General features: G+C 40.6%; 2 protein-coding genes and 2 long non-coding RNA genes across 6 annotated transcripts in view; 3 read left to right on the plus strand and 1 right to left on the minus strand.

The window, feature by feature from the left end:
- The first annotated feature begins 448 nt into the window (after positions 1 to 448).
- Positions 449 to 24,127, plus strand: zgc:86896 (uncharacterized protein LOC415190 homolog). Its single transcript, XM_017435641.3, has 10 exons — positions 449 to 595; positions 1,833 to 1,957; positions 6,050 to 6,154; positions 9,254 to 9,476; positions 11,748 to 11,855; positions 12,689 to 12,895; positions 13,885 to 13,960; positions 21,028 to 21,218; positions 22,645 to 22,735; positions 23,949 to 24,127. Exons 2-10 carry the CDS (start codon positions 1,894 to 1,896, stop codon positions 23,952 to 23,954), a joined length of 1,071 nt encoding a protein of 356 aa, XP_017291130.1. The 5' UTR covers positions 449 to 595; positions 1,833 to 1,893; the 3' UTR covers positions 23,955 to 24,127.
- LOC119617536 lies at positions 14,551 to 19,853 on the minus strand. Its single transcript, XR_005233862.1, has 2 exons — positions 19,727 to 19,853; positions 14,551 to 14,711 (listed from the first exon to the last, which is right to left on the minus strand). It is a non-coding gene; the product is annotated as an uncharacterized LOC119617536 (long non-coding RNA).
- Positions 14,607 to 20,401, plus strand: LOC119617535. Its single transcript, XR_005233861.1, has 2 exons — positions 14,607 to 14,744; positions 19,851 to 20,401. It is a non-coding gene; the product is annotated as an uncharacterized LOC119617535 (long non-coding RNA).
- Positions 24,128 to 24,280: 153 nt separating the features above from the next.
- Positions 24,281 to 27,680, plus strand: part of wipi1 (WD repeat domain, phosphoinositide interacting 1) — a 62,461-nt gene continuing 59,061 nt past the window's right edge. For 2 of the 3 annotated variants that reach the window (XR_005233860.1, XM_037978763.1), the window contains exon 1: positions 24,281 to 25,990. Coding sequence is in view for 1 of the 3 variants with exons in the window: in XM_037978763.1 (XP_037834691.1) it covers positions 25,899 to 25,990 (92 nt within the window). In the remaining 2 variants the exon portion in view is untranslated. The remainder of the gene's footprint in view (positions 25,991 to 27,680) is intronic. The other variant, XM_037978764.1, reaches the window with a different exon arrangement.

Here is a 27,680-nt window from a genome sequence, read left to right on the forward strand (position 1 = left end):
GTAGTCAGTACAATGAGTCTATCTGCTGCTAAACATTGTGACAGTCAGTACTGATACGAAACTTTAACATTAGCTTACAAAGCTAAACCACTCACTAGCAAAAAAAGCATTCAGCAAGTGTGGAAAAAATCTTTTGACAAACGTGCCTACACCTGTAAGAATGTGTTTTTTTCTTCTTATTGACCATTAGTTCCACATGACTTGATTTATAAAACGCTCCAATAAAATATTGAAACAACCAATAGCTTCAGTCATTTTTGTATCATATAATGTGGATATTCTCTTGCTCTTGCTTCAGAAACACAAAACCAAACAATACATCCAATAATTCCTTCTGTTATTAAGTAATGTAACTGACATGAAGATTTTGGATCATCTGTTGTAATACTGCTTGTTGACTTCAGATGGAATGTTTGCTCAGTTGCTATTACCAGACACACCCACCTTTCCTCCACTCCCTTCAGTAACACCACAGCCACTTCCTTCACTCAGTCAGACTGCACAGCTCCATTCGTGTCGACTGTCCAGAGTCCACGAATACAGATTTGCTCGTCCCACCAATATCAGTTCAAGTGAGCTCCCTCACGCCGTACAGGTACGTAATGATCTCAGCCCTCATTGTTTCTATCAGGACTAATCCATTCACGCAGTAGATGATTACTGTTTTAGGCCTTTTCTTTGTCATTTTATGCAAAATGTTCAACTCTAAAATGTCTGAACAATATTTCTTATCACTTACTGCCTTTTATGTTTGCTACAGTTTGCTGGTACAGCAAAAACACTTGAAGCAGTGCTCAGAATGCACTTTGATAATTATTTTGGCTTAAACCACTTAGGCTGTCAGATATACTGTACATATGTTGAAGCAAAATATCAGTTATTACTGAGCAGAGAAAAGGAAAGACTAAACAATTACAACACATTCTCACTGTGTGCATAACATCTGATAAAATGCTGGTTATCTTGTGACCATAACTGACTTAACTGTATAGCAGAAAGGTGTGGCATTCTTTTAAAATATTGTAAATCAGAGAAATGTGAATGTGAATTTGGCATAGATATGTATATAAAGTATGTGTCATGATTATCACCTGCCACTGAAAGGAGAAGGCAGATGATAATGTACATCTACAAACAAACGACCTTTAGAATCAACTTTATTCAAGATAGCTGCCTAAGCAACTTTAGCCAAAGCAAAAATGGTTATAACTCTGTTAATTGTACAGATATTGAGGTGTGTTAGTAGCTAAGGATCATCCCCTGAGTGCTAACTGATTGGGCAAGATCTGTTTTTAAAACTTTGCCATTAACTACTGGAGTTAACTGTCTGTTTGTTTGCAACATATCCCATGAATCTGTTGACAGATTTTAATAAAACTCCCAGAAGGTAATCATTGTACATCTATAACTGATTAATGTTTAGAGTTAGCCCAATTTTCAGAGGGTCACCACAGCCAATCAGCCTTAACCAACATAAAAATGGCTTTATCGAATTAAATTTTACAGGTTTTGAAGTAAAATTTGACGTGGTAGTACCTGAAAGTCATTCACAACATACTCTGAGGGCTAAACATATCTCACAAAATCCCACAATATTGCATGTGATGGTGCATAGTCATTTACAATGTTTAACAAAATGGCTCTAATTCTTAGCATAAGTTGATCTTAGTCTAAAACTCTGACATTAAAGACGATGAGCAATATGCATTGCTTTCCATATAGAAAAACTATTACACAGATAAAGCTGTTTTGTTTTAAAACGATAGAAGATCTTCTGTCAGACTGATCCCTGTTTTCCTGTCTGATCTTGATCCTGAAACCTGCAATGGCAGATCTGCATACCAGCCTCCTCAGCAACCACATTCCTGCAACCTCTTCTGCCTCTGCTCAGACATGTCGCTCTACAGTTTTGGTTTGGAGCCGCTCTCTTGCCATGCCTGGAACAAAGACAGGACCCGTAGGTGAAACACAAACACTCATCTGTGTGATAAAATGCTCCCCCTCTTCATGTCCTTTCCCTGGGTGGGTTTACAAAAAGATCAAATGGTAAATGGATTGTACGTATATAGTGCTTTTCTAGCTAACTGGGCTACTTAAAGTGCTTTACAACACATTCTGTCCCCTTTACCCATCCACACACATTCATACAGCACTCTACAAAGCTTGTATGAATAGATCAATCTATAAAGGCTAACCAGTGCTATAAACTTCATTCATGCACCAGAGGCACACATCAGAGGCAATGAGAGCTTTCAGTCTCTTACTCAAGGATACTTTGACACGTGACTGCTGCCAGGAATCAAACCTCCAACTCTCTCATTGGAGGATGACTGCTCTAACCACTGATCCACAGCCACCCGTAAAAAACTGCAGTGCAGCCTAGATACACATCCTTCCTTCTCTAATTGTATTAATGTTGTCTGGTAAACCACAGAGAATCTGATTATCAGTAGAGGAAATGGACTCAATGAGCTTTAATGCAGCCATATAATATAACTCCATTCCAGCTGCTGAAGCATATCAGCTCAGCTTTTATTACAAATAGTATTGTAACAAAAGTGCAGTATGTTCTCACTTGTTCTACACATCAAGACAGTGTTAGCAGAAATGACATCAAGACCACTGCTTCTGTTTGTCATTTTGAACATGTACTGTTGCTTGGTTAATTTTTGAACATTGCTCCATTTCAATGATTACGGCTATGCTAGGGATGAAAAGCACAGGCTGCTTCAGATCATTTGAGCTACTGTGCTGACATAGAGCTACCAGTTTTCCCATGCTTATCAGCTTCTGCCAAAAACTAAAAGGCAGGTGATGTTTTTGCCTGTGTGTGTTGGGGGAGGGCGTTTTTGTCTGTTTGTCACATTATCAAAATGTTTTATTTTTTTTAGCTGAGTGTCATCCTCAACAGAAACAGTAGTTTTACTGCTAACAGATTACTCTAGATCACACGTGTCAAATTCAAGGCCCGCGGGCCAGATCCGGCCCTCTGTAACATTTCATCCAGCCCTCTAGTCTGGGACAGATCGAGTCTCTGATTCTTATTTTGTTTAAAAAAAACTGAGCCTAATTAGTGAAGTTTTCTCTTGACAGTGACTTAGAAGCCAACAATATATAGTTTTAATTTCTGTATGATCAGGTTTTTGTTGATGGTTTTTAAAAAAAATCTGTTTTAATGTTAAAAAATTAATTTAAAAGCTGAGTGAGGTGTAAGAAATGACTGCTAATTTCTTACACCTTTTGAAGTTTGATCTATTTGTTCATTAAAGTATGTTTGCTCTAAATTCTGTATAATCTGTAACTGGGAAAAGGTAATTGATATTTCTATATGAATGATTTGACATAATACGTCTAAAACCAAGGTTAATTTATGTAATTTTTAATAAATATTGATCGTGATTGGCCCTTGGCTAGGACCAAATTTTTAATTTTGGTCCCCCACCGGGTTTGACACCCCTGCTCTAGATGTTGCATAAAATCACACATAATAACATCATTAAAAAGGTTTGACCAAAACGTATACATGTATAACTCCACCATCTCTCAGTATAATATCATCTTCTTAGTTTAAACATAGTGGTGGGTGATATGGAGGAATGCTGGGCCTTTATTAAGCCCAAGCACCACAGGCATTGTGAAGGACTGTTAAAAACTTGGTGTTTCTCTTGCTGAATGAATCACCTTTTGGGGGGCTTTAACATACTCAAAAACTCTGGAAATTTTGGGAACACCCTAAAAATAAGTGAAAACTTTGGTCCTGTGAGGGTTTGAAAAAAGGTGTGGCAAAATGACTGAACAATGTCCCCTGTTTTCACAGTTTGACTTTCACATACAGTTGTGAAATTTGCTAAACATGAAACTGTCAAAGTCTACTGTAATGTATGGCCTAAAGCCAACCATTTGGGATCAAAGGCACTTTGGAGTTTTATAAATGTTGTATTTAAAGTACCACCGATTGTCACACACCTGAGTGTGTGAAATTTGTTCTCTGCATTTGACCCATCTCCTGAGGGAGCAGTGATCTAACCCACCATTTCCAACCCTTAATGCTGAGTGTCAAGCATTTTTTCTTTGGTATGACCAGCTGGGGATTGAGCCCATGACCTCCCAGTTTCAGGGCAGATACTCTACCACTAGGCCACTGATCAACTACTGACAAACTACTCCTAGAGATTTTGAAGTGTCTGCTTCAAACTTGATTCAGCTAAGGCCTAAAAGTTACCAAAAACCAAATTTTTTTTGTCTCAAAACAGGAAATTAGTAATTCTGAACTGAAGTCATGACTTTGACTGTTATTTTAATTTCTTTATTCTGTTGTTGTGGTTTTTAATCATTTGCAGCCTCACCATAGCATGTGGACATGGATCCACCTCAAATGTTGGCTTTTTGTCATGAAACACTAAGTCAAAATTGTTATAACTCCAACATAAAACATCTGATCAGCTTCAATCTTAGCCTGGTCTTCAACACATCAACATGTCAACATTCCACCACTGTTTTAACCCCGCTCCTTGAAAACAGGAAGTTACAGGTCTTATTCTGGATGTCATTCTCTGACCTGAAATCTCTATTCATCTTCAGGTCATTTTAATCAATAACTAGTTAGTCTACCAGCTGCTGCAGAGCTAAAAAACATTACTAATTTTCACAAAGCCTCTTATTAAACTATGAAAGTCTTGTTTTAGTTACACAGCAATAATACAAGTGTGATAAAACCTCACCACCATGTGAGGTTGTGCAGGTAAATGAGAAGCTGAAGTTTTGTCTGTCTGAGCTAACAGCTAACAGAGCTAACAGCAGAATAAAGCAGCTTTCTTTCTTTTTCCCTTTCTTGGAGCCAGAGTGGTCTCTTTGTCAAGGTGTGGGGAAAAGGAGGCGAACCCAGAGTGCAGACTCGTAATGAAAAGAAACTAATTTATTAAAATAAAGAAAACCAAAAACAAAACGCTGACAAGGCAGCAAGAAGAAAACTAAATACAAAATAAACTAAATCCAAAAACTCAATGGACAAGGGCAGGAGACGAGCAGAAGCAGACATCAGGGGAAAAAGACAAACAAATCAGTGAGTAAGTGGAGGAGATGACCGGGTTTTAAAGACAGAGGGTAATTAGGTGAAGTGAGCACAGGTGAGTGATAATGAGGAGCAGGTGGAGATGGGAGTGGCAGGAAAACAAGTGACTGACTGAGGAGAGGTGAATAATGACAGGAAACAAAAGACAAGGAACAAGGAGGAAACTAAGACCAGACTAACAAAGATAACTGAAACAATAAACTCAAACTGAAACATTAAGACAATAAAAGCAATAAACTGAATACAAAAACCCAAATCCTGACAATCTTAAACATATCCAAGAGTTTATTTTCTTATTTTTAGTGTAGCTTCAGCAGAATTCAGAGAGAGGTTTTGCTGCCTGCTAGTTAATAAGTGATGTGCCAATAAGTGCATGCCTGCTGTGTTTCACTTCACTCCAGCAAACAAAGACACCCGCCGAGTTAGCAGACTTTGTACAAAATCTCTATGGATTTATTTAACAGGGAAACTCCTCCATCAATGCTTGTCTTTACTTCTCGCTAGATCATACACTAGCTGACTGGTAAGGAACAGATTCAGTCACTATAGGTATTATCGTGTGCATTTTTTTCTTCACTTGATTTTAATGTACATTTTTAAATTCATATTATTTTTACTTAGTAATGGATGTGATTTCAAATGCAACAAAGTACAATACTTGAAATAAAACACTACGGTAAAAGTATAGATGCTAAAAGTGACTAAAAAAAACAAAGTACATAACATTAATACTCAGTTACAGTAACACAAGTAAATTTGCTAATTTCCACGTCTGCTTTTGGTGCTTGGAAAATGAGCCTGAAATGATAAAAGTTGATACAGATAGAAATGATTGGCCACCAAATATTTTAAATGTAAAAAATTCCATAAAAGTTTTGTCTATAAATCAAGATAAATTTTGCACAACAAAAGTTATTTTGACATTTTGTGTTGTTTTACTGTTGTTGTAGTATGAAGTTAACTTATATTTTCTTGTAGAGATTGCTGTGAGCCCTAACAACAATGTGGTGAACATCTATGAGAAGAAAGCCAAGGATTGGGTGAAGATCCACGAGCTCACAGAGCACAGTGGACGGATCACAGGTACTAGAACTCCAACTGGACCTCTCAATGTCTTAATCAAAGATATGAACTTCACTGGGAATGAAAGACTATAACAGTTAAACCACCTCAGGGTGTTGATGTGATGGTTGTTTGGTCTGAAGGCGGCACAGTTATTAGAACCGTTGCCTCACAGTGAGAAGGTTGCAGGTTCGCTCCCAGCCGTTCTGTGTGGTGTTTATATGTTCTCCCCGTGCACAAGTGAGTTTTCCTCCCACAGAGCAAAAATATCGATCTTAGGTTCATTGGTAACTCTAAGTTGTCCCTAGGTGATTGTGAATGGGTGTTTATCTTGTTTGCCTCTGTGTCCCTGTAATGGACTTGCGACCTGCCTTGGGTGTCCCCCGGCTCTTGCACAGTGACTGCTGGAGATAGGCACCATATGGCCTACAACCTGCATGGAAAAGTGTGTAAAGAAAATGAATGGATGCATGAATAAATGGAATGGATGGATGGATAACATCAATCCAAGACTGAACCAAAAACCAAGACATAGAAACATTTGAGTATCTTACAATAAACTTAGAAGACCAAGGAGTATCAGTACTGCAAAGGTAATTGCTGAATGCAAGACAGGTAGAATGATTACAAATCGTAGACAGATGGGAAATGTACTTAAAAACAAGGATCACTAAGGAAAACACTGGCTGAGAGCAATAAATGACCAGAAACAGACTGAACTAAAAACATTCTAAAATACAAAAAAAACTACAGACCAGTAAAACTAAAAACATCTCCCACATGCCTAAACTATGATTGTTGATCTGAAGGGCTCCCAAAACATAAGAGGGATTCAAATGACTTTTGTGCAAATTAATTCATAGGAATTTTAAATTCTTTTTTAAAATTAGGTTCTCTTTCAAACCTCGCTCAGTATCTTACTACGGGAATTACCTTTGGATGTGACCAATCCTGAAAACTCCTCCACCGCCAAGTCTGTCACTAACATGCCTCTTTATAAGCAGACGGATTCAAGACACTCTTGTGGCTAACAGCTCATCCTGCCTTGTCTACTGTGTGGTCACAAATTGACAGGAGGAGACAAGCACACTGCTGGTTGTGTAATGGCTACTCTCTTTCCCTTTGTATGGGCCAGAGCTTCATACACACAGCAAATAACTTTATTAATGGATAAATAAAATGAAATAAAACCTTCCCATAATAATTCTTCCCTTTTGATTATTAATTAATCACAAGAAGAAACACATACTAAACTTTTCATAGAGTAAATGCAAACAATTATACATATACTTAAAGTAGATGTAAAAAGAATCAACCATACTACACTCAGGTCAGAATCAGACCGGAGGGACTCAGTGAAGTGAAGTGAAGTGAAGTGAGATTTATTTATATAGCACTTTTCAGCGCTTTACAACAGAAACAAAAACAGAATCCAATACAGCAAATACATAATGAAACACAAAAAAGAAAAAACATCGACCATGTATAATCTAAATGAAATATAGGATAATCTAAGTAAAATCATGAAATTAAACTTATTATTTAGCATTTTTACTTGGTTTTATATTCTATATTTTTATATATATTTTACTTTTATTTGGTTATATAGTTTTATTTTAATGAGAGAGATGACTCAGAAACAGCGGAGAGTGTGTATGTGTTTGTGTGTGTGTAGAGGCGGTGGAAGACAATGTGGTGCATGGTGTATGAGTGTGTCACAGAGGCCATTGTCTTTGATAATGATATAATGTTTATCAGCCAGCCCAGAGCAGATCCACAGATGTCCTTAGGCAGGAGGGGGCAGAGCATCTTGTTTACATAAAAATCCGGGGAGAGTTTGAGATAGCTGACCAAGGTCAGCAAAGGGAGCCAAATTCACAAACAAACAGGAACTGTTTTGGGTCAGGGAGACATTGTGTTTTTGTCTGTCTTAAAAGTCCTGCTGATCCAAATCCAAACAGCCAAATTCCAGGACCATTCCACCAGATTCGAGCGAGCAACTTCCTCAAGATGTAACCTATATTATGAGTTCCAGAACCGCTGTAACCGATAAATCCTGTTATCAAAAACCCAAATATGTGAAGATCTTCCAAAGACAAAAAATTGTCAGACAAACAATTATTCAATTTCCTCCAGGAATCCATTGTGTATCCAGCAAAAAATGTCCTCTTAGGGTCTTCCTGTCAAGAAAATGTGATCAATTGCGTTGAGAGACCAGCTGACCAGATCCATGGTTTAAAATATTTTTGGAGAATATGTAAAAAGGAGGCTCCGAAAGAAAGCAGGGCAGAGAGGCGGAGGGGGTGGGGGCAGTTCAGGAGACAGAGAGACAGAGAGAAAAGAAACACATCTGCCTCCCACCAGGAGCAGAGAGAAAAAAAGGGGGATAAGAGCTTTGGGGAAGTTGTTGATAGAGAATAATTTTTGTAATGGCCGGCTTAATTGTTCTTATTAACAAAACACTAAAACATGGAATGTAACAACAGCCTACATCAATAAGAATTGCAAGGAAAACTGACAGTGCTTCCTACTAAACTTCTTTACCACCACCCAGTCTCTAGGATGAATGCTGTAGAGTGGTTCACTGACAGGTGTTGTCAGTACTTGATTCACCTGAGAAAAAAACTTGAGACAAAACAGAAGGCAATGTTTTGCAATAGTTTTGCAACATATTTCATTTTTGCATTGGCTAATAGCAAGGAGTTGGCTTTCACAGCCCAAAATAGCTTTAAAACAACTGCAAAAAAAAAGTTGCTCATACTGCTGAATCCAGGTAAACAGCTATATACAGCTTTACAATTCTTTTTGTTTTGTATTGGGGTTTTTTTTTTGGAGGGGGGGTTCCTCTCAGAAACAGTATGGTGTTTCATTTTCACCTTAAAGTTTGATTGACTGTTTTCCTTTCAACTCAAGTGGATTCATTTTTTTCTAAGTCAAGGTCAACAAATGACTCAGTACTAAGTCTGTTCTGTTTTAAATAAATGTGTGATGTGGGCATGGGGAAGCTGTCTTAACAGCATGGTTTGAGGAACATGCTGTGTGGTCCTAGGGCCTGACATGTTTGTTTAAAATGCTGTCTCATAGAAAGATCTGATTATTTGTTGTTCTTCTCATTCACAGGAATCGACTGGGCCCCGGAGTCCAACCGTATTGTGACATGTGCCTCTGATCGCAATGCTTACGTGTGGACTCTGAAAGATGGCATGTGGAAGCCCACCCTGGTCCTGCTGCGGATCAACCGCGCAGCCACCTGTGTGAAATGGTCCCCGCTAGAGAACAAGTTTGCTTTGGGCAGTGGAGCTCGACTCATCTCTGTCTGCTACTTTGAAAAAGAAAACGACTGGTGAGCAGAACTTGGATCTTTAAGGGTCTTCACAGCAGCTCATGTTTCTCCATCTCCCCCTATCCCAGCATCCCCTTTTGTCACACAACCCTCTGCAGATCTTACTTCACTACATCCATGAACCTTCTCTGTGGTCTTCTTCTTTTCCTTCTTCCTTGTAGCTCCATATTCAACATCTTTTGTTCAATATGTCCACTGTCCTTCCTCTGTATCTGTCAGTCCAAACCATTTTAGCCTGAACTATTTAACTTTGTCTCCAAACCTGAGCTGTTCCTCTGATCAACTCATTTCTAATGCTGTTCATTTTGGTTCCTCCCAAAGAAAATCTGAACATCTTAATCTCTGCCAGTTCTCTCTCCTATCTTTTTGATAGAGCCACCATTTCCAAACCAAACATCACAACCCTTCTGTCACAAATCACCCCTGACACTCCTCTCCATCCACTCCACCCTGCCTGCTGTCTCTGCTTCACATCTCTCATGTTCTGCTCATTGTTTTGGATGGTTGACCCCGGGTACAGAAACTTATCTACTTTCAGTACCTCTACTCCTTACAGCTTTGTTGTTCCACCTGTCTCCCTCTCATTCACACACATGGATTCTGACTGTTCTCTTTAGAGCATACCTCTACCTCTCAAGACTCTTTTCCACCTTCTTTTACACTCACTCATAGGTGGAAAACCTGTAGGGGGCGGGGTTTCAATTTTTGAAAACCAGAGTTTTTTTTGAGAAAATGATACTTTTAAGCAATATAATATCGAAAAAAGAAAGCATATCCACCATTTATACAGGCAAAACAATGCATTTATGCCTTTCAAAAAATTATGCCCATGCAAATGTTTTCAGGCATTTTGGGGACTCCTTCTGTCACAATCTTAGATTTTTTGTGTTTGTTTGGAGTATATTCCATTTCTAATCATGCTTATAATTTAGCCATGTTTTTTACTTGTTGTGTTATTTAGAGATTCACCTGCTCAATTGTTCACTTCAAGTCTTTAATTGTATTGTTTTCCTGAGCTTTCTGTCAGGAGCGAGGGAAATGAACCCAGTGCACAGACTCATGCTCTGTCCGGATTTCTTGTGTTGCCCTTCTCTTGTATCCTGCTGTCCAAACGTTTTTGTTTGTTTGTTTTTGCTGCCACATCAGCATTTTTCTCTTTTTAAAAATTAATTAGTTTTACTTTGAGCTCCTTGTGTATCTGCATTTTGGGTCCAACTCGTAAGGTTTGGGTTTACTCCTTTTTTGTTTCTTTGCTTTGTTTATTTATACTTATTGGTTTAAATTAAATCTTCTCATCGGAGTCCTCCCTTTGATTCCACTCATATTTTAATTAAACCACCCCCATGAATGCCATTTGCCATTGTCTGCAGCCCAGAGAGATACAACTTTGACCACTGCAAACAAGAAGGGTCTCAGAGCTCTGATGTAATTCACCCATCTGTCACTCCTACTGCACATCCCTGCAGTGTTTTACTGTCGTGCACTCCTCTCAAATACTTCTCCACCACTCCTGACTTCCTCATAAAGTTCCACAGTTCCTCTCTTTGCAACTAATCAGATCCACAAAGACAAGTTCAGCTCTTCCTTCTCCATCAATACTTTCATAGTAGTCTACCCAAACTGCTGCTCACCTCACTTTTTAACCTGGCTTTAACAACTCGACACCATGTTTTCAAGGCTTCGGGTTTTTGTTGTTGTTTTATGTACGACTTAAATATACTTTTTTGGTAGAAATACACATACAGCCTGGTACTTACCTCAAAACATATCAGGTTCTTACAGTCTGTGTACCTGGTATGTACTGAGTACTTATAGGGTACATACCTGGTACTTACAGAGTATGTATCAGGTGTCTATCCAGTAGTTACTAGGTACCAGGCCTAGAGTGGGCTGAAAAATGGGGAGAAATTAGGAGCTGGGATAAGCTATATATTTTAAAGCAGTTGCCAACTTAAATGGGCCACTTTAAGACAAACATACCCTGTACATACCAGGTCAGTACTAAGTAAGTGCCAAATGTGTACACTGTAAGTACCCAGTACATAAGGCTAAATTGTATTTTGCTACCATTTCTTTAGTTTGCAGTTTGACTATGGTGACAAAAGAATAAAAATCAAAAGCTTCAAAAGTCAAATAACACAAAGCAGAATATCTGTTTATCCATAGAAGCATCAACTAATGTTGCCTTAATGTCATCTTGTTCTCCTTCACACAGATGTCTATTAATTGATTCGGTGCCATGCATTCAGTTATAGGATTTTTACCTTTTAGGTGGCTGAGCAAGCATATCAAGAAGCCCATTCGCTCCACAGTTCTGAGCCTAGACTGGCATCCCAACAACATCCTCCTGGCAGCTGGGTCTGCAGATCTTTACTGCAGGTAAAACCACCAACACTGTCATAAACAGAGCTAGATTGCTGAAATTTTATTTCTACACACAGACAGCAACACTCATACTAATTATTAGTTAATTAACTAATTAAGACAAAGCTCTGACTGATTTTTTTTAAGTTGTAGTCATCAGTCAATGTGAGACTCCCTTAGCCAAGTGTGAAAAAAAGACAGGAAGCAAACTTTAACAAATAGCTAAATGCTACTTCCTGTAGAATATTGATCCATCCATTTTCTAGACCCACTAGATCCTGTTCAGGGTTGCAATGAGCTGGTTCTTTTCTCCAGTTGTGACTGGGTGAGAGGCCGAGTACAGCCTGGACCCACTCTATGTAAAGACCACAAACATCCATTCACACTCACAACTTAGAATAAACCTAACCTGCACGTTTCAGGATTTGGGGGAAAAATCTGAGTATCTGGAAAAAGTCCACACATGAACGGAGAGAACATGCATACTCAACGCAGACAGACCCCAGCTGGACCCCAGGACCTTCTAACTAGGTGCACCACCATTCAGCCCTTGTTAGAGCATCATGTCAGTATTATTATTACAATTCAGCAATTTAATTTTGTTTTGAAGGTTCAACCAACAAGGTTATAGTGTTGTATTTGTCAACATAAGGTAAACTTGGTTTGAAACTCCGGCATGAACGGTGGCAGGCGAAATGCATTCCATCCAGGAAACCTAAGCCTTCAATCCTGCAAAGCAAAAGACTTTTTAACCTTGGTTGTCTAACCTGCTGTAATCAGATCACACCAGTACAGTATCTGAAGCAGTTCTTTTTGTTGACAGTTTGTAACATGTCTGTGCTTCTCAGGGTCTTGTCCACCTACATCAAGGACATCGAGGAGAAGCCTGGACCTACACCCTGGGGAGCTAAGATGCCTTTTGGGGAGGTGATGTTGGAACATAAGGACTGTGGTGGGTGGGTGCACAGTGTTTCCTTCTCCCCCAGTGGAGACCAGCTGGCCTGGGTGGCTCACAACAGCAGCATCACCGTGGCTGATGCAGCAAGAGGAAAGGAGTGAGTCAGCATTCACTCAATGTTTCTTTCATACAAATCATTCTACTTCAGCATACTTTGTGCTAATTTAACTTATTAAAATGGTCTGCTTGATCAGGAATAGTGTTATGATTTTAGTATTTGCAACTTTATGTTTTCAAAATATTTATTTTATTTACAAATCCTTTCCTCGGAAATGCATTGAGATATCAGTTCCTTAAAGAACATTGTTCTCTTTGAAATCCGCTTCAGCCTTTTACCTTTAATTTTGTCCTCCTATGCTACTTTAAGATTGTAGCTGACCTTTTAATACTTTTAACTTTTGGCTAACCTTTCAATACTTTAGCTTTTAGCTATCATTTGGATACTTTAAGCCTTTTGTTACATTTAGTTTTAGCTAACCTTTTGTTGCTTGAAGTTAGAGTTTTGCTGTTCTTAGCTATTTGCTACATTTAGTCTTTATCAATCAATCATTCAATCAATCAAATTTTATTTGTATGCACATTTCAGCAGCAAGGCATTTCAAGGTGCTTTACATAATTAAAAAATAAAATAAAAACAGCACATGACATTGAATAAACAGTAAGAAAGAGACAAAACCCCGCACTCTAACCTTAATTTAGCCATAAGCAACTGTAAACAGGTGGGTTTTAAGTTGAGATTTAAAGGCACCCAGTGTTTCAGCTGTTTTACAGTTTTCTGGAAGTTTGTTCCAAATTTGTGGTGCATAGAAACTGAAAGCTGCTTCTCCTCGTTTGGTTCTGGTTCTGGTTCTTTAGTTATTGTTTTGTTACTTCTAGCTTTTAGAAAATGTACTTTTGGCTTTTAGTTAGCCTTTTGTTCCTTTTAGCTACCTATTTTTTTAGCTTTTAGCTAGTGTCCTGTTTCTATTAGCTTTAACAACTGAGTTTTAGCTTTTTTAGCAATCTTCAGCAAAGCCATTTAGCATTCAGCTTTCACACCTTTCTGTCCTTTATGTTTGTGTTCTTGTATCTGACTGGTCTGCTCAGGGTGACCCAGCTGACCAGTGACCGCCTGCCTCTGCTGAGCGCCCTCTTTGTCAGCCCCACTGAGATTGTTGCTGCGGTAACTATCACCTCCTTAAAGTCCAAATAACAAGCAGATAAAAATTTTGTCAAAACAAAATCTTTGACAGCTGTTTGATGAGAAAAAGTCTAGAGCAGCTCTCTAGCAGTTTGAAATGGTCATGAGAAGGTACCCAGGTGAGTTAACAGATATTCTTTAAGTACTGAGGAGACACAGTGATATAGTGCAAACGTTCAGCTAAAGCAGAGGTCCCCAACCTCCGGGCCGCAGACCGGTACCGGTCTGTGGGTCATTTGGTACCGGGCCACATAGAAAGAATAATTAACTTACAGTATTTCTGTTTTTTTTATTTTTGGAGTCTGAACGACATTTGTTTTGAAAACTGACCGGATTCTCTCCACTACATCCATCTGTGACTCACTCTTGATGCGTGTCAGAACGCTTATCTAGGTCATGTTGTGAGGATCTGGAGCTAGCTCCACCTTGGGGCGGCTCCTCTAACCCTTGCTCCACAGGTGATCCTGACCTGCCAGCATTTAAGCCTCCAGCTGAGACCAGACCTTCGCTGGAGCATCAAGCCTCTTGGGTTAGATTCTCAGCCACAGGATCTAATCGTTTTTGTTCCTGCCTTGTTAACTAAGTTTCCTATGTTCAGGTTTTGCCACGTAGAGACGTACCTATTGCTCGGGAACTTACCTGGACCGCTGGACACTTACCTGGACCGCTGGACGCTTACCTGGACTGGATACCGACTCATCTGCAACTGGATCACCTGGGACTTCTTCCTCACCTTCCTCCACGCAGTTGGACGCCATCTGGACCTGTAAGATACAGAGACATTGTTTACTCGCTCCGCCAGACTCCACTGATCAGAACGGGTACTCGAGACTCACCCTGCTCCTCTTGTTTTGCAGACCATTCCTGAACCTGGCTCACTGTACATATAGTCACACTTGTAAATAAACTCACTTACCTTTAGCTACGTCTCCGTGTCTGGTTTCGGCCTCACTCTCTGGACAAATAATCCCAGGTTATGACAGTATGCTCCAGCCAAACCAAAATGTCCAGAGTGGGTCGAAACCAGAACTGTCAGGTTAAGGGAAACTATTTCTATTTAAGTAACAGAATTCCGCTTTCTTTTGTCAAACGCAGGTTGAAGCTACAGATTGTTTACGTGGGTAAAAGATTTACCGCGAAAATGGCGGAAATCCGTACCCAGCCGGAACGCCTTAGGACAGCCTCAGAACTTGGCCGACATGAGGCCAAAATTAACGACCTGTGGGAGAGGCAGCAATCTGAGAAAAGCCGCCTCGATCAATTAACTACACTAACGCAAGATATTCATCAAAAATTATCATCGCTAATTCCCAACATCGCTGATTCCTCTTCCGCTTCCGTCCCAGTAGCGTCGTCACTTCCTGTGCAGACCTCCGGACAATTCTGCAAAGTTCTGTCGCCTACTCCTGAACATTTCTCCAGCGAAATAGGTAATTGTGCTGGTTTCCTACTTCAATGTTCATTGGTTTTTTCTCGTTCTCCACAATCCTTTCTTGACGATTCGGCCAAGATTTCCTATATAATCGGGCTTCTTAGGGATAAGGCGCTAAGATGGGTGGAGGCGAAGTACAGCTTTCGGGCTATCCGGGTAACTCCTTTTGATCAATTTATTGAGGATTTCGAGCAAACATTCGGTGTGAGGTATAATGAAACAGAGATTACACAAAAATTATGGAGGTTAAGACGGGGTCAGCGCTCAGTGGCTCAGTTCGCCATCGACTTCCGCACCTTAGCCGCTACGTCTAGGTGGAATGAGCCAGCTCTAAAGGGGGTCTTTATCCATGCGCTACAAGACTCTATCAAGGATCAGTTAGCTGGATGGGAGGAACCACAATCGTTGGAGGATTTAATCGCTCTGACAATCCGCTTGGATAATCGTCTCCGTGAAAGGCAACGTGAAAGGGGCAGTAGGACGGTCTCCCCAGGGCGCTACACTGCCAACACCGAAACAAAAACAGTCGTTCATGGTATGGAACATGAACCTATGCAGGCGGGAAGAGCTAAGCTAACATCCGAGGAGAGACTGAGGCGTTTGGAATCTAAAGAGTGTTTTTACTGCGGAGATAAGAACCACTTTCAGGCCAAGTGTCCTATTTTAAAAGGACAGACTCACTAGGTGTCTGAGGGGTACTAGTGAGTAGTCTTTCGCAACCTCTCTGATCACGATTCTTCATCCATTCCACGATCATAAATCATCAGATTAAGATAGCGGTACACGCTCTAATAGATTCTGGCGCCGAACAGAATCTCATCTCCGAAGATCTCGTTAAGCAATTACAACTAGCACCCGTACCTTTGTCATCACCCCTCCCCGTTGTGGATATCTCTGGACAGGTCATTACCAGAATCAGTTGCAAGGTTTCCAACCTCCAGTTTCTCACCTCCGGAAATCACAGAGAGACAGGTGATTTCTTGGTGTTCTCCTCACCATCCACACAGATGATTTTAGGTTTTCCCTGGCTGCAAAAACACAACACAGTAATCAATTGGACTAGAAAGCGAATTGACTCATGGAGTCCTTTCTGCCTACAACATTGTCTTCAGTCTGCTTTGCCCCTCTCCAGTATTAAGAGCGAGTCGGAACAGAAGACCGATCTTGCTAAGGTTCCAACAGAATACCATGACCTGGCTGCTGTATTCAGCAAATCCAAGGCTTTGTCTTTACCCCCACACAGACCTTATGACTGTGCAATTGAGCTACGTCCTAGGGAACCCCTACCTACCAGCAGACTGTTCAACCTTTCTGGGCCAGAACGTGAGTCTATGAAGACCTACATCGAGGACTCTCTCGCCTCCAACATCGTCCGGCCTCCCACGTCTCCTCTAGGGGCGGGTTTCTTCTTTGTGGAAAAGAAAGATAAGAGTTTACGACCATGTATTGATTACCGGGGCCTAAACCAGATCACTGTGAAAAATAAATATCCGCTGCCATTAATCGACTCCGTTCATCAACAGCTCCACTCAGCCACCATCTTCACCAAGTTGGACCTCCGTAACGCTTAACACCTGGTAAGAATCCGAGAGGGGGACGAATGGAAAACAGCGTTCAAGACCCCTCTCAGACACTTTGAATATCTAGTTATGCCATTCGGACTCACTAACGCACCCGCAGTGTTTCAATCACTCATAAACGACATTTTAAGGGATTTTTTGAACACTTCTGTTTTTGTTTATCTTGATGATATTTTGATTTATTCCCAGGATCCTACACATCACCGCTCACAAGTGCGAGCCATTCTACAACGACTTTATGAAAACCAGTTATTCGTGAAGGCCGAAAAATGTGAGTTCAGAGTCTCCACTGTCAGTTTTCTGGGCTTCATCTTCAGAAAGGGCTACTATCGCACAGACCCGGAAAAGATCAAGGCAGTTGCCGACTGGCCCGTCCCCACCGATCGCCGGCAACTGCAAAGATTCCTTGGATTCGCAAATTTCTACCGAAGGTTCATTCAGGATTATAGTAAAATCGCCACTCCTCTCACACAACTAACCTCCATCAAACAACCCTTTATCTGGTCCCCTGAAGCTCAATCTGCCTTTGGTGAGTTGAAGAATCGTTTTGTCTCTGCACCAATTCTACGCCATCCTAACCCTAAGCTTCAGTATATTGTGGAGGTGGACGCTTCCGACTCAGGGGTGGAAGCTATCCTCTCGCAAAGGTTCACAGAGGACAATAAGGTTCATCCTTGTGCCTATTTCTCCCGTCGTCTCACTCCGGCAGAAAAGAATTACGATGTTGGCAATCGAGAACTTCTTGCCATCAAACTCGCCTTAGAAGAGTGGAAGCATTGGCTAGAGGGTTGTGAAATCCCGTTTATTATCTGGACGGATCACAAGAACCTGGCCTATTTGCAAACAGCTAAGAGGTTGAACCCCCGACAGGCTAGATGGTCTCTGTTCTTCGGGAGGTTCAACTTCTCTATCACATTTAGGCCAGGTTCAAAGAATGTGAAACTGGACGCTTTGTCCAGATTATGGGCTAGCCCTGACGCCACTGATGTTGAGGAACCAATAATACCACCTTTTCTGATTATAGGTGCTTTGACCTGGGACATTGAGAGGGAGATCCAGGAGGCCCAACAGGCTGAACCAGACCCCGGAGGGGGCCCTCCTGGCGAGACTTTTGTTCCAGCGGCAGTTAGGCCTAGGGTCCTCGATTGGTTGCATTCCCAACAATTTTCCTGTCATCCAGGAATCAATCGAATGATTAAATTAACCACTCGTTATTTCTGGTGGCCTACCTTAGTGGCTGACGTCAAAGAGTTCGTCACCGCCTGTTCCACGTGCGCTCGTTTCAAGAGCAGTAATCAACCCCCTGCTGGCTTACTGCAACCTTTAGTCATCCCTAGCCGTCCTTGGTCCCATATCGCGTTAGATTTTGTTACTGGGTTACCCCCCTCTCAGGGTAACACCGTCATACTCACCATTATCGATAGGTTTTCTAAGTCAGCTAATTTCGTTCCTCTCCCCAAACTTCCTACTGCTCTGGAAACCGCCGAAATACTTACTCAACAAGTTTTTCGGTTACACGGGATTCCCATAGACATTGTCTCCGACAGAGGGCCCCAATTTACATCTCAGGTTTGGCAGAATTTTTGTAGGGGACTAGGAGCCAGGGTGAGTCTCACATCAGGGTACCATCCTCAATCCAACGGTCAGTCGGAGCGCTGCAACCAGGAGTTGGAGGTGGCCCTCCGGTGTCTAGCCAGCAATAACCCATCCACCTGGAGCAAGAAACTCGTTTGGATCGAGTATGCTCACAATACACACATCTCTTCAGCTACAGGATTGTCCCCCTTTGAAGCATCTCTGGGTTATAATCCCCCGTTGTTCCCAAGTTTTGAACCTGAGTTAACCGTTCCTTCTGTGCAGGCCTATCTACGGAGATGCAAAAGCATTTGGAGACAGACCAGGAGGGCCCTCCAACGGACAGTGGAACAGAATAAAAAATACGCCGATCGTCACCCCTCCTTCACACCAAGATACAAGGTGGGCGATAGGGTTTGGCTATCTACCAGGGACATCCCATTGAGAGGCACTACTTAGAAGCTGGCCCCTCACTTTATTGGTCCATTCCCTATTGAAAGGATTATAAATCCCACCTCAGTCCGTTTAACACTCCCGGCCTCCATGCACATTCACCCATCGTTTCACGTTTCGCAGCTGAAACCAGTCATCAACAGTCCTTTGAGCCCTCCTACCGTCCTCCCCCCTCCCGCCCGGTTAATCGATAATCATCCTGCCTTCACAGTAAACCGCATCATTGACGTCCGGCAGAGAGGCAGGGGACGGAAGTACCTCGTAGATTGGGAGGGTTATGGACCTGAGGAACGCACATGGGTTCCGAGGTCATTTATCCTCGACCCTACTTTGATAACAGACTTTCATAGAGCTCACCCAGAAAGGCTTCCTAGATCGCCAAGGGTGAGGATCTGGAGCTGGCTCCGCCTTGGGACGGCTCCTCTAACCCTTGCTCCACAGGTGATCCTGATTCCGGTGATGAGACCAGTCTGCATTTAAGCCTCCAGCTGAGACCAGACCTTCGCTGGAGCATCAAGCCTCTTGGGTTAGATTCTCAGCCACAGGATCTAATCGTTTCTTGTTCCTACCTCGCTAACTAAGTTTTCTATGCTCAGGTTTTGACCACAGATCAACGTACCTACGGCTCGGGAATACCTGGACCGCTGGACACTTACCTGGACCGCTGGACGCTTACCTGGACTGGATAATCTGGGACTTCTTCCTCACCTTCCTCCACGCAGTTGGACGCCTCCTGGACCTGTAAGATACAGAGACACTGTTCACTCGCTCCGCCAGACTCCACTGATCAGAACGGGTACTCGAGACTCACCCTGCTCCTCTTGTTTTGCAGACCGTTCCTGAACCTGGCTCACTGTACATATTTTCACACTTGTAAATAAACTCACTTACCTTTAGCTACGTCTCCGTGTCTGGTTTCGGCCTCACTCTCTGGACAAATAATCCCGGGTTATGACACATGTGATCCGTTACAGCTAAAAACAAACCTACAAGCAGCAAAATGAGTAAAAAACAAATGTCTCTGGAAGCCCGAGATGGACCAACTTGTTACTGAGAAACAGACACAGGGCTCCACTGATTCAGGGTTATGGTGAGTTGGATTCTTTGTGCACTTTATATTTGTGGTGTATCTTATTTTACACCTTTAAAGGCCGGTCTGAAAATACTGTCTGATAATGAACTGGTCCATGGAGCTGCAAAGGTTGGGGACCACTGAGCTAAAGCATGAATAATATCGGACACCTTCTTTTTCCTTTAACAAAATTGAACAGGATCTTTGCACTTATTTGCCAAGAAAAATTAAATATATTCACCACAATTACTTCTGTAAAACATTGTTCCAGTTTTATGTCAATTAAACCTGATCTTGTTTTTTTCCACATATTTATTGTTTGTCACTAAAGTTTTTGCCTGTGTGTGTATGTAATTATGTTTCTCACCCTCTGCTTTTAAAAAACGAGTCACTTTCCACATTTCCTTGCTGGTTCATTGTCATACTCTTGTCTCCCTGATGTGCTGTCCTGTGTCTCGTGCTGGTTTGTGTTACCTCCTGTTCTGCCTCCCATGTTCTTATGTTTAGGGTTTTATGTTTAGTTCTGCTGCCACAACAGCCTTTGTTTTTGTTTTTTTGATTATTTATTTAATAAATTAGTTTGTTCAGCATGAGTCTGTGCTCAGGGTTCGTCTCCTTCCACCTTGATCATGACATATTTAGCTAAATTTCCGTGTGGTAGTAGCTGTATGTCATCCTCAATAAATACTTCAAGGTCTCACAGATCTTATGAGACCCTATAATAAAACATCATTTACAAGGTTTGACCAAAACATGTACAACTTTGTCCTCTTTCCTAAAATAAAATGACTTGAGTTTAAAACTGTGGCATTAAAAGTGACAGGAAATATGCATTTATTTAAGGAATGATAAGCCTTTAATTCAAACCCAGCATCTACAGTAACCAATATTAGCTCTTGACTTTGTGACCCATTTGAATCTGTTCTTTCTCTGTTAGGGTCATGACTGTTGTCCATACCAGTTCACTTATAAGGGTCCTGGTGCTCTGGAGTTTGACAAGAAGCTGGATATCCCCAAGCAGACCTCCAAGGGCAGCATGTCAGCAATGCAACACTTTCGCAACCTGGACAAAAAGGCCACTGAGGACGACAACAACGAGCTGAACACTCTTCATCAAAACAGCATCACGTAAGACACACTGTCTCTCTCTGCTTTATGAGGCTTTAACTGGAAACATTCCCCCCAAAATGATCCTGAATCTTTCACCTTAAACCATTTGTTGTCCTTACAGTGCAGCTTGCAGCTAACAATTTTCATGAAAGCACACATTTTTTCAAGGAACACCCTTAAAAGCAAACTAAGTTCAGGAATTTGAGAATTAAGAGGAAAATCTTTGTGTGAATCTGAATTCAGCAGCTCCACTGTGTGGCATTTGGAGCCCAAAACCATCAAGTGTAGAAGCAAAAATTCTAATTTGACAGTTTAAATAAACATTTACTGGTAGTATCTATTATTATTATTATGCCCCACAACTTAGAAATGAGCATGCAAATTATGCATCAAAACATGCAGCTAGATCAGAAATAGTGAGCTGTGACTTTTGGTATTGATATCTTGTATAATGCTGGCAAAATGAACAAAGACCTGCCAGACATTTCTGCTTAAACAACAATGGGATTCTGGTAAAACAAGTGAAAAAACCCAGCCCTCTTTGGACAGACTTCACAGAAGAACCATCATTCAGAGTTGAAACGGGTCACAGAGAGTTGGACTTTACATGTTTGAACTGGTATTTTGATGTTTGACACTTTTTACCCAATCACAGTTTCAGCTGTTTTTACACATTTTTTATGTAATGTAGAAAAAAGCTGGCCAATTTTTTTTATGTTTCTGTAAACACAATTGTGCAAGTTTTACATTTTATTTTGTCTTCTTTCATCTAGAGTGCTTTACACTACCACTGCTACAGGACTTAGTTTTTTTCTTCAGTCTACTCAGAGTGCACAGTGCATCCACGTTTCCAAAGATTTCAGGTGTATTTTAGCTCAAAATATTCTCTTCTAAACTGGAGGTGGAGGGTCTTGCTATCATATCACCTACATAAAACACGGTAGGAATGTCAAACTTCTTGTGTGACTACCAGATGATTCTGACATTTACAGTTGAAGAAGTCATTTTGTTATGACTTCAGTGACCATTCGTTTGAGGCTTAATTTCTACTCTGGTTTGAGAATCCGAGCTTTCTGCTGCTGATGGTTTAAAAGCTTTTAAGCTCTGACTTACAGTTTTCATTTATAGACGGTTTATTTGAGGCATACATTTCAGTCTGCATTTTTGTCTGACTCTTGTAAACTTGGCAGTCAGGGAGTGACAGTCACAGGTGTGTGGTTACCATGGTGACCAAAATGAGCCATTGTTTGCAGCTTTAATGTTTCTTTTGATGTTGGTTCTCTTCATACTTGAATGTATTTTTCTGAGCTTATAATATTATTTTAGTTATAGTGGAATTTTGGGCAAAAGCTACATTAAACCTTCAACATTAACATGGCTTTTGGTTTTCTTTTTCCTGGTCTTAATAAGTTTTTTCAGTATTACTTGTTGCTGTGTTCTGCAGGCAACTGTGTGTTGTGTCAGGGGAAAAAACTAAAGTGGAGAAGTTCAGCAGTGTTGGTCTGGATGGAGCCATGGTGATCTGGACCTTAAAGGTATGCATGTCCTGTTTCAAATGGAGTGCTGGTTAATTTGTACTTTCACCGTTTTATCCCCCATACTACTCAGCAGGTGTCATTTCATACTCATGTGCTTATCATCATGTACTCATGTAATTCTGTGTCCTTGTTTTAGTTAAAGTTAAGGTCAGAATTAGAGCCAGGAATCAGAGATTAAAGGGATAGTCTAGTCATTTTTGAAGTGATGTTCTGTCAAACATAGTATCAATAGTTACTGAAGTATGAAGGGTGGGAATCTTAAAGACACCTCTCAATTCGATTTGATTAAAATTCAGAGGGCTTCAGTGGGTTTATAAAACAATTATTTATGCATCCATAATCACACTTCAAACAAAATCCTGAGTACAGAATCTCTCTGACCTAAAAGAGAAAAAATATATACTCATTTAGAAAACAAGGCACTCGCAAAGAGGAGACTGGTGAAATATTTTTTTAAGTGATTATTGTTGATCACTGTTTTTGGGATTGCTTTGAGTCAAAATTAAAAACTACAAAAAATTCAAAAGTACAATTTTGCTTAATGGCACAGTCTCGATCAGCCGTCTCGTCTGTGCTGCGTGCACACCGCAAACTGTCCAGGAGCTCTACTTCCTCTCTCCATAGCAAGACATTAATATTAATCTTTTTTTTTTACATTTTGAAGTGATTCAGAATCGTTCCTCTCAGCATTGTGGTACAAATAAAAAGAAATTTAACCCCCACCACTTGCTAGTAACTTTTTAGCCATAATATCAGTACTAGAGCAGAGTATGCAGAAAAAAAATGTAAAGTTTTGTTTTTTTATTCAGGCTAGACTAATGGCTAACCAAACAAAGGCCCGTTGTTTTTTCAGGCTCCTAAAATAACTAAACATTGACAAACTAAGAAAATGTATCACACAAAATGTGTAAAGGTTTAATAATAATCTAATTTGGTATTATTTCACACGTTTGGCATTTTTGAGAGAGAGTTACTGTATAAGCCTAAAATGCAATTAATCAAGGACCCTTGTTCAGCTAGCCATTAGCCTAGCACTTTTCTCCACATCGTGGTCTGACTGATGTCACATCTAAATAGAGTAACTTTAAATCAGTTTAACAGCTATGCCATTACTGCAGCAAAACTTCAGGTTGATAAAAACAAAACTGATCTCATTAGTTCAGCTTTTTCTAATTGATTGTTCTGACATGTTTGTGCCGTTGTTTTTCAGATTTGAGTCCACACAGGTGTCAGTTGTGGAGGTTCAACCAGATCAAACACGTTCTGCTGTGTAACCAGATCATGTGGTAGTTTTCTTGTTCTTTCTTTGTGTTTAATCTTTAAAAAAATGGAAAATACCATCAGCAAAAACACATGATTTTATAAGAATAAATAAATGGATACATGCAAGACTTCTACTGCTTATTTGCTGTGTGCATTTTTGTTTTGTTTTGTTTTGTTTTTTACCTCAGTGGGGTAAAATCAGTGTGGTGGTGCAGTGTGGCAGCTGCCACTGGAAAAAATATCTTGCCTACTCTGGTGGCCACCTTATTTGTAGGCTAGTTCATACATTTTTGTACATTTTGTGCATATTGAAAGTCAAGACCTCTCCCACAGAAGTTTCATCTCATTGACTTAGAATTCACACACACCCCTCTTGAATTTCAACATGGTTTTTACTCACCAACTGGACCTGAAAATTTCACCAGCAGAGACGATTTCAAAACCTCACAACCTCCAAAGTGGTTTCTGGAGTGCCAGGTGACAGATAAAATGTATCACTTTTAATACCAGATAAAGCTAAACTCTTTCTTATTAAGTGATTATTGTTTCCATTCATATTTTTAACCCAGCTATTTGAATATTTCCTAATTCTTTAGCTGTCAAGCTCTGCTAACAAAGAACCTGATTTAGTTAGCTAGGTAGCGACCTCCTGCAGATTCAATGTGGGTGTTTGTTCAGGTTACAGCACTAACTAATTTGGTTTTATAATTTTGTCCTTTTATCACAAAGCTTGTGTTTGTGTAACTTTAGTTATTTTTACATGGTACATTTTTGTTCATTTTCTATTCATGTAACAAGTATTTTGTTGTGCAATATTATTTTGGAAGTTTAAATAAGCGATTTCTCAAGTCTATATTAGGTGTTGCAGAACTTTATTTAAAAAATTAGTTCCTACCTGCCTATGTTTTATGGGGACAGAAGTCAATGTGGCTCAGAGTAAAAAAAGAACCTTAGAAATGGAAGGAAAATAGCACATCTGGTTATATGCTGTCCTGTCGTTTTAGTTATAGATAAAACCTTTCATGAAAATAAGACAAAAATCCAACTGGAAGACATCAAAGGCATTGTTTAGTGCCAAGAAGTTATTCATCTGTTGAGACATGATTTTTTTTTTATGATTTTTTATATCAGTCTGTAGTTACTTACATGTGTTGAGTCCAGATCATTCTTTTTTAGGAACAGCTTGATGGAAATATTCCTGATGCAAGAGATCCATTAACAATCTGTAAAATCTCTGAGGCCATATAGTCTGGAACTGTGAAGAAACACGCTGGTATGATGTCTAAACAACAAGAGGAGGATTTCTTATGTTGTAATACATCCATTAAGTATGTCTGGTTTATGGGATGAACTTGTTTTTTGTTATGTGAACTAGGTTTAACTGGTCAAAAAGGCAGCACACATTCTGTACCTGATAAGGATGAAGTGACTGCTCGTCGGATTTTGCTGATCTTTTCAGATTCATTACACACCCTGGTGTATAAATATTAAATGTGAACTATGTTTTTACATTAATTATTTCTTGCAGAGAACATGAATGAATATGTCACCAGAACCAGCGTCAAACTCTTCTAGCCAATAAAACACACTATGGAACAACTGACCAATCCGGAGGAAAATAGCGGACACGTGGTTTGATTAGCAGCCAATCAGTCGAGCCGGATGTGTGACGTAGTTCCGCCAGCTGTTTTTGTTTTGCTTATGTTTTACTCCGGGCTTTGGGTAACAGACTCTGTGAGAGGACCGAACCGGAGCCGGATTGTTGCTCACGGGCAGCGGGTAGAACCGCCAGCCGCTAACTGACAGTCCACATTCCTGCCGAATTGGAGCCGTCTTCCGCCGATCCCGGGCCTCCAGTCCAGGTCGGAGGGAGGGGAGGAGGTCGCTGGGGATCGGGATGGACATGGCAGAAGGTTCGGGTACCGCCAATAGCGTGGACAAACCGGGACCCCGGCGGGTTGGCTGTGCCTCTTTCAATCAGGACTCCACGTAAGCAGCAACTATACGGCTGTACCTGTGGACCCATCCCGCCCAAACACAAACACAGTTCTTGTTACAGATGTGTTACACAACATCTGTCCAGAACTCAGCTCTTCTGTAACATCAAAAAAACACTTGTAGGATGTATGCTACCCAGTTAGCTTAGCACAGGCAGCAGCATTTAGTCAGAAAACAAAAAACAAAGAAGAAAAGGTGGACATCTATGGGGAGCCGTTTGTAAACGAGCTTGTGCTTAAAATTCATGCCTAAATTTTGTCACATTTAGCTTCAAACACTGTTTAAAAATGTAGTGTTGATTTTCTGATGTCACCTTTTACAATATTTAGCTAGTTACATGTAATTGTTACAGCTAAATGCTAAATATAAATCTAAATGCTAAATGTTAAATCTAAATATTATATGTTAAATCTAAATGTTATATGTTATATCTAAATGTTATATGTTATATCTAAATCTAAATGTTGGAACTAAATGTTTAGCTAATATGGAAATTTTTAATGCCTGAAACAGGAAGTACCAAAATAAAAGCTTGACACTAGGCTGAAGTTAGCTGAAATACTTTCGTAAACTAAACATTTTACAGTTAGATATTACATAATATCTGTGTTTATCTTCCACTAATTGGGAAAGCTAGCTGGAGTTTTTATAACAATGTGCCGGGAGTCAGGCGTCACCACCATTGCCGCTTTGCTTAAAAGCCTCAAATGGACCTGCAATGAATTATGGGATATGGTGAGCTAGCAGCCGCCGCTAGCGCTAGGTGCTGGGTACCCGGGAGCGCGCGGAGGACGGCGGTGCGTCCGCCGGCGGCTGTGCACGGAGGATCACGTGGACCGAGAGCGGCCGGGCGCGCGGCATTTATATTTATATTTAGCATTTAGCTGTAACAATTACATGTAACTAGCTAAATGTAAAAAGTGACATCAGAAAATCAACACTACATTTTTAAACAGTGTTTGAAGCTAAATGTGACAAAATTTAGGCATGAATTTTGAGCACAAGCTTCTTTACAAACGGCGCCCCATAGAAATCATGTCGACTGACTGTCCATTTGATTCAATTTTACAAATACTAAGCCTAATTAAAGGCCCACCGTTCCATAAAGGAATGCACACCGCCCACTGCCTTTCAAGACAGAGTTTTAGAATAGGATAATTTTATGACGAGGAAGAACAAAGTTTCAGCTGTTTTGGTCTAACCTCAAAATTAGCATTATAAAAGATCTCACGTGATGTTGCCAGATCTCAGATATGCTTTGTGAATGTGTGTCAGCTACCACCACATCAAGTTTTAGCTCAGTGTCTGTAAAATTCACTTAGGGCACGTTCAACCTGCGGGCAAAAGTGGCTCAAATCTGACTATGTTTTGCACATATAAAACCTGTATCTGATTGTTTTGCACATATAAAACCTGTATCTGATTGTTTTGATTACAGTCTGAACATCACAAATCTGATATATATATAAAACAAAAAAATTCCTTTCTCATCCTCCGCGGGTGGTCTTTGTTTCATCCTCTGAGCTCGGGTCCTCTACCAGAGGCCTGGGAGCTTGAGGGTTCTGCGCAGTATCTTGGCTGTGCCTAGAACTGCACATTTCTGGACTGAGATGTCTGATGTTGTTCCTGGGATCTGTTGTAGCTACTGCTCCAGTTTGGGGGTGACTGCCCCTAGGGCCCC

The sequence above is a fragment of the Kryptolebias marmoratus genome, linkage group LG12 (assembly GCF_001649575.2).
Source record: "Kryptolebias marmoratus isolate JLee-2015 linkage group LG12, ASM164957v2, whole genome shotgun sequence".
Taxonomy (NCBI): Eukaryota; Metazoa; Chordata; class Actinopteri; order Cyprinodontiformes; family Rivulidae; genus Kryptolebias; species Kryptolebias marmoratus.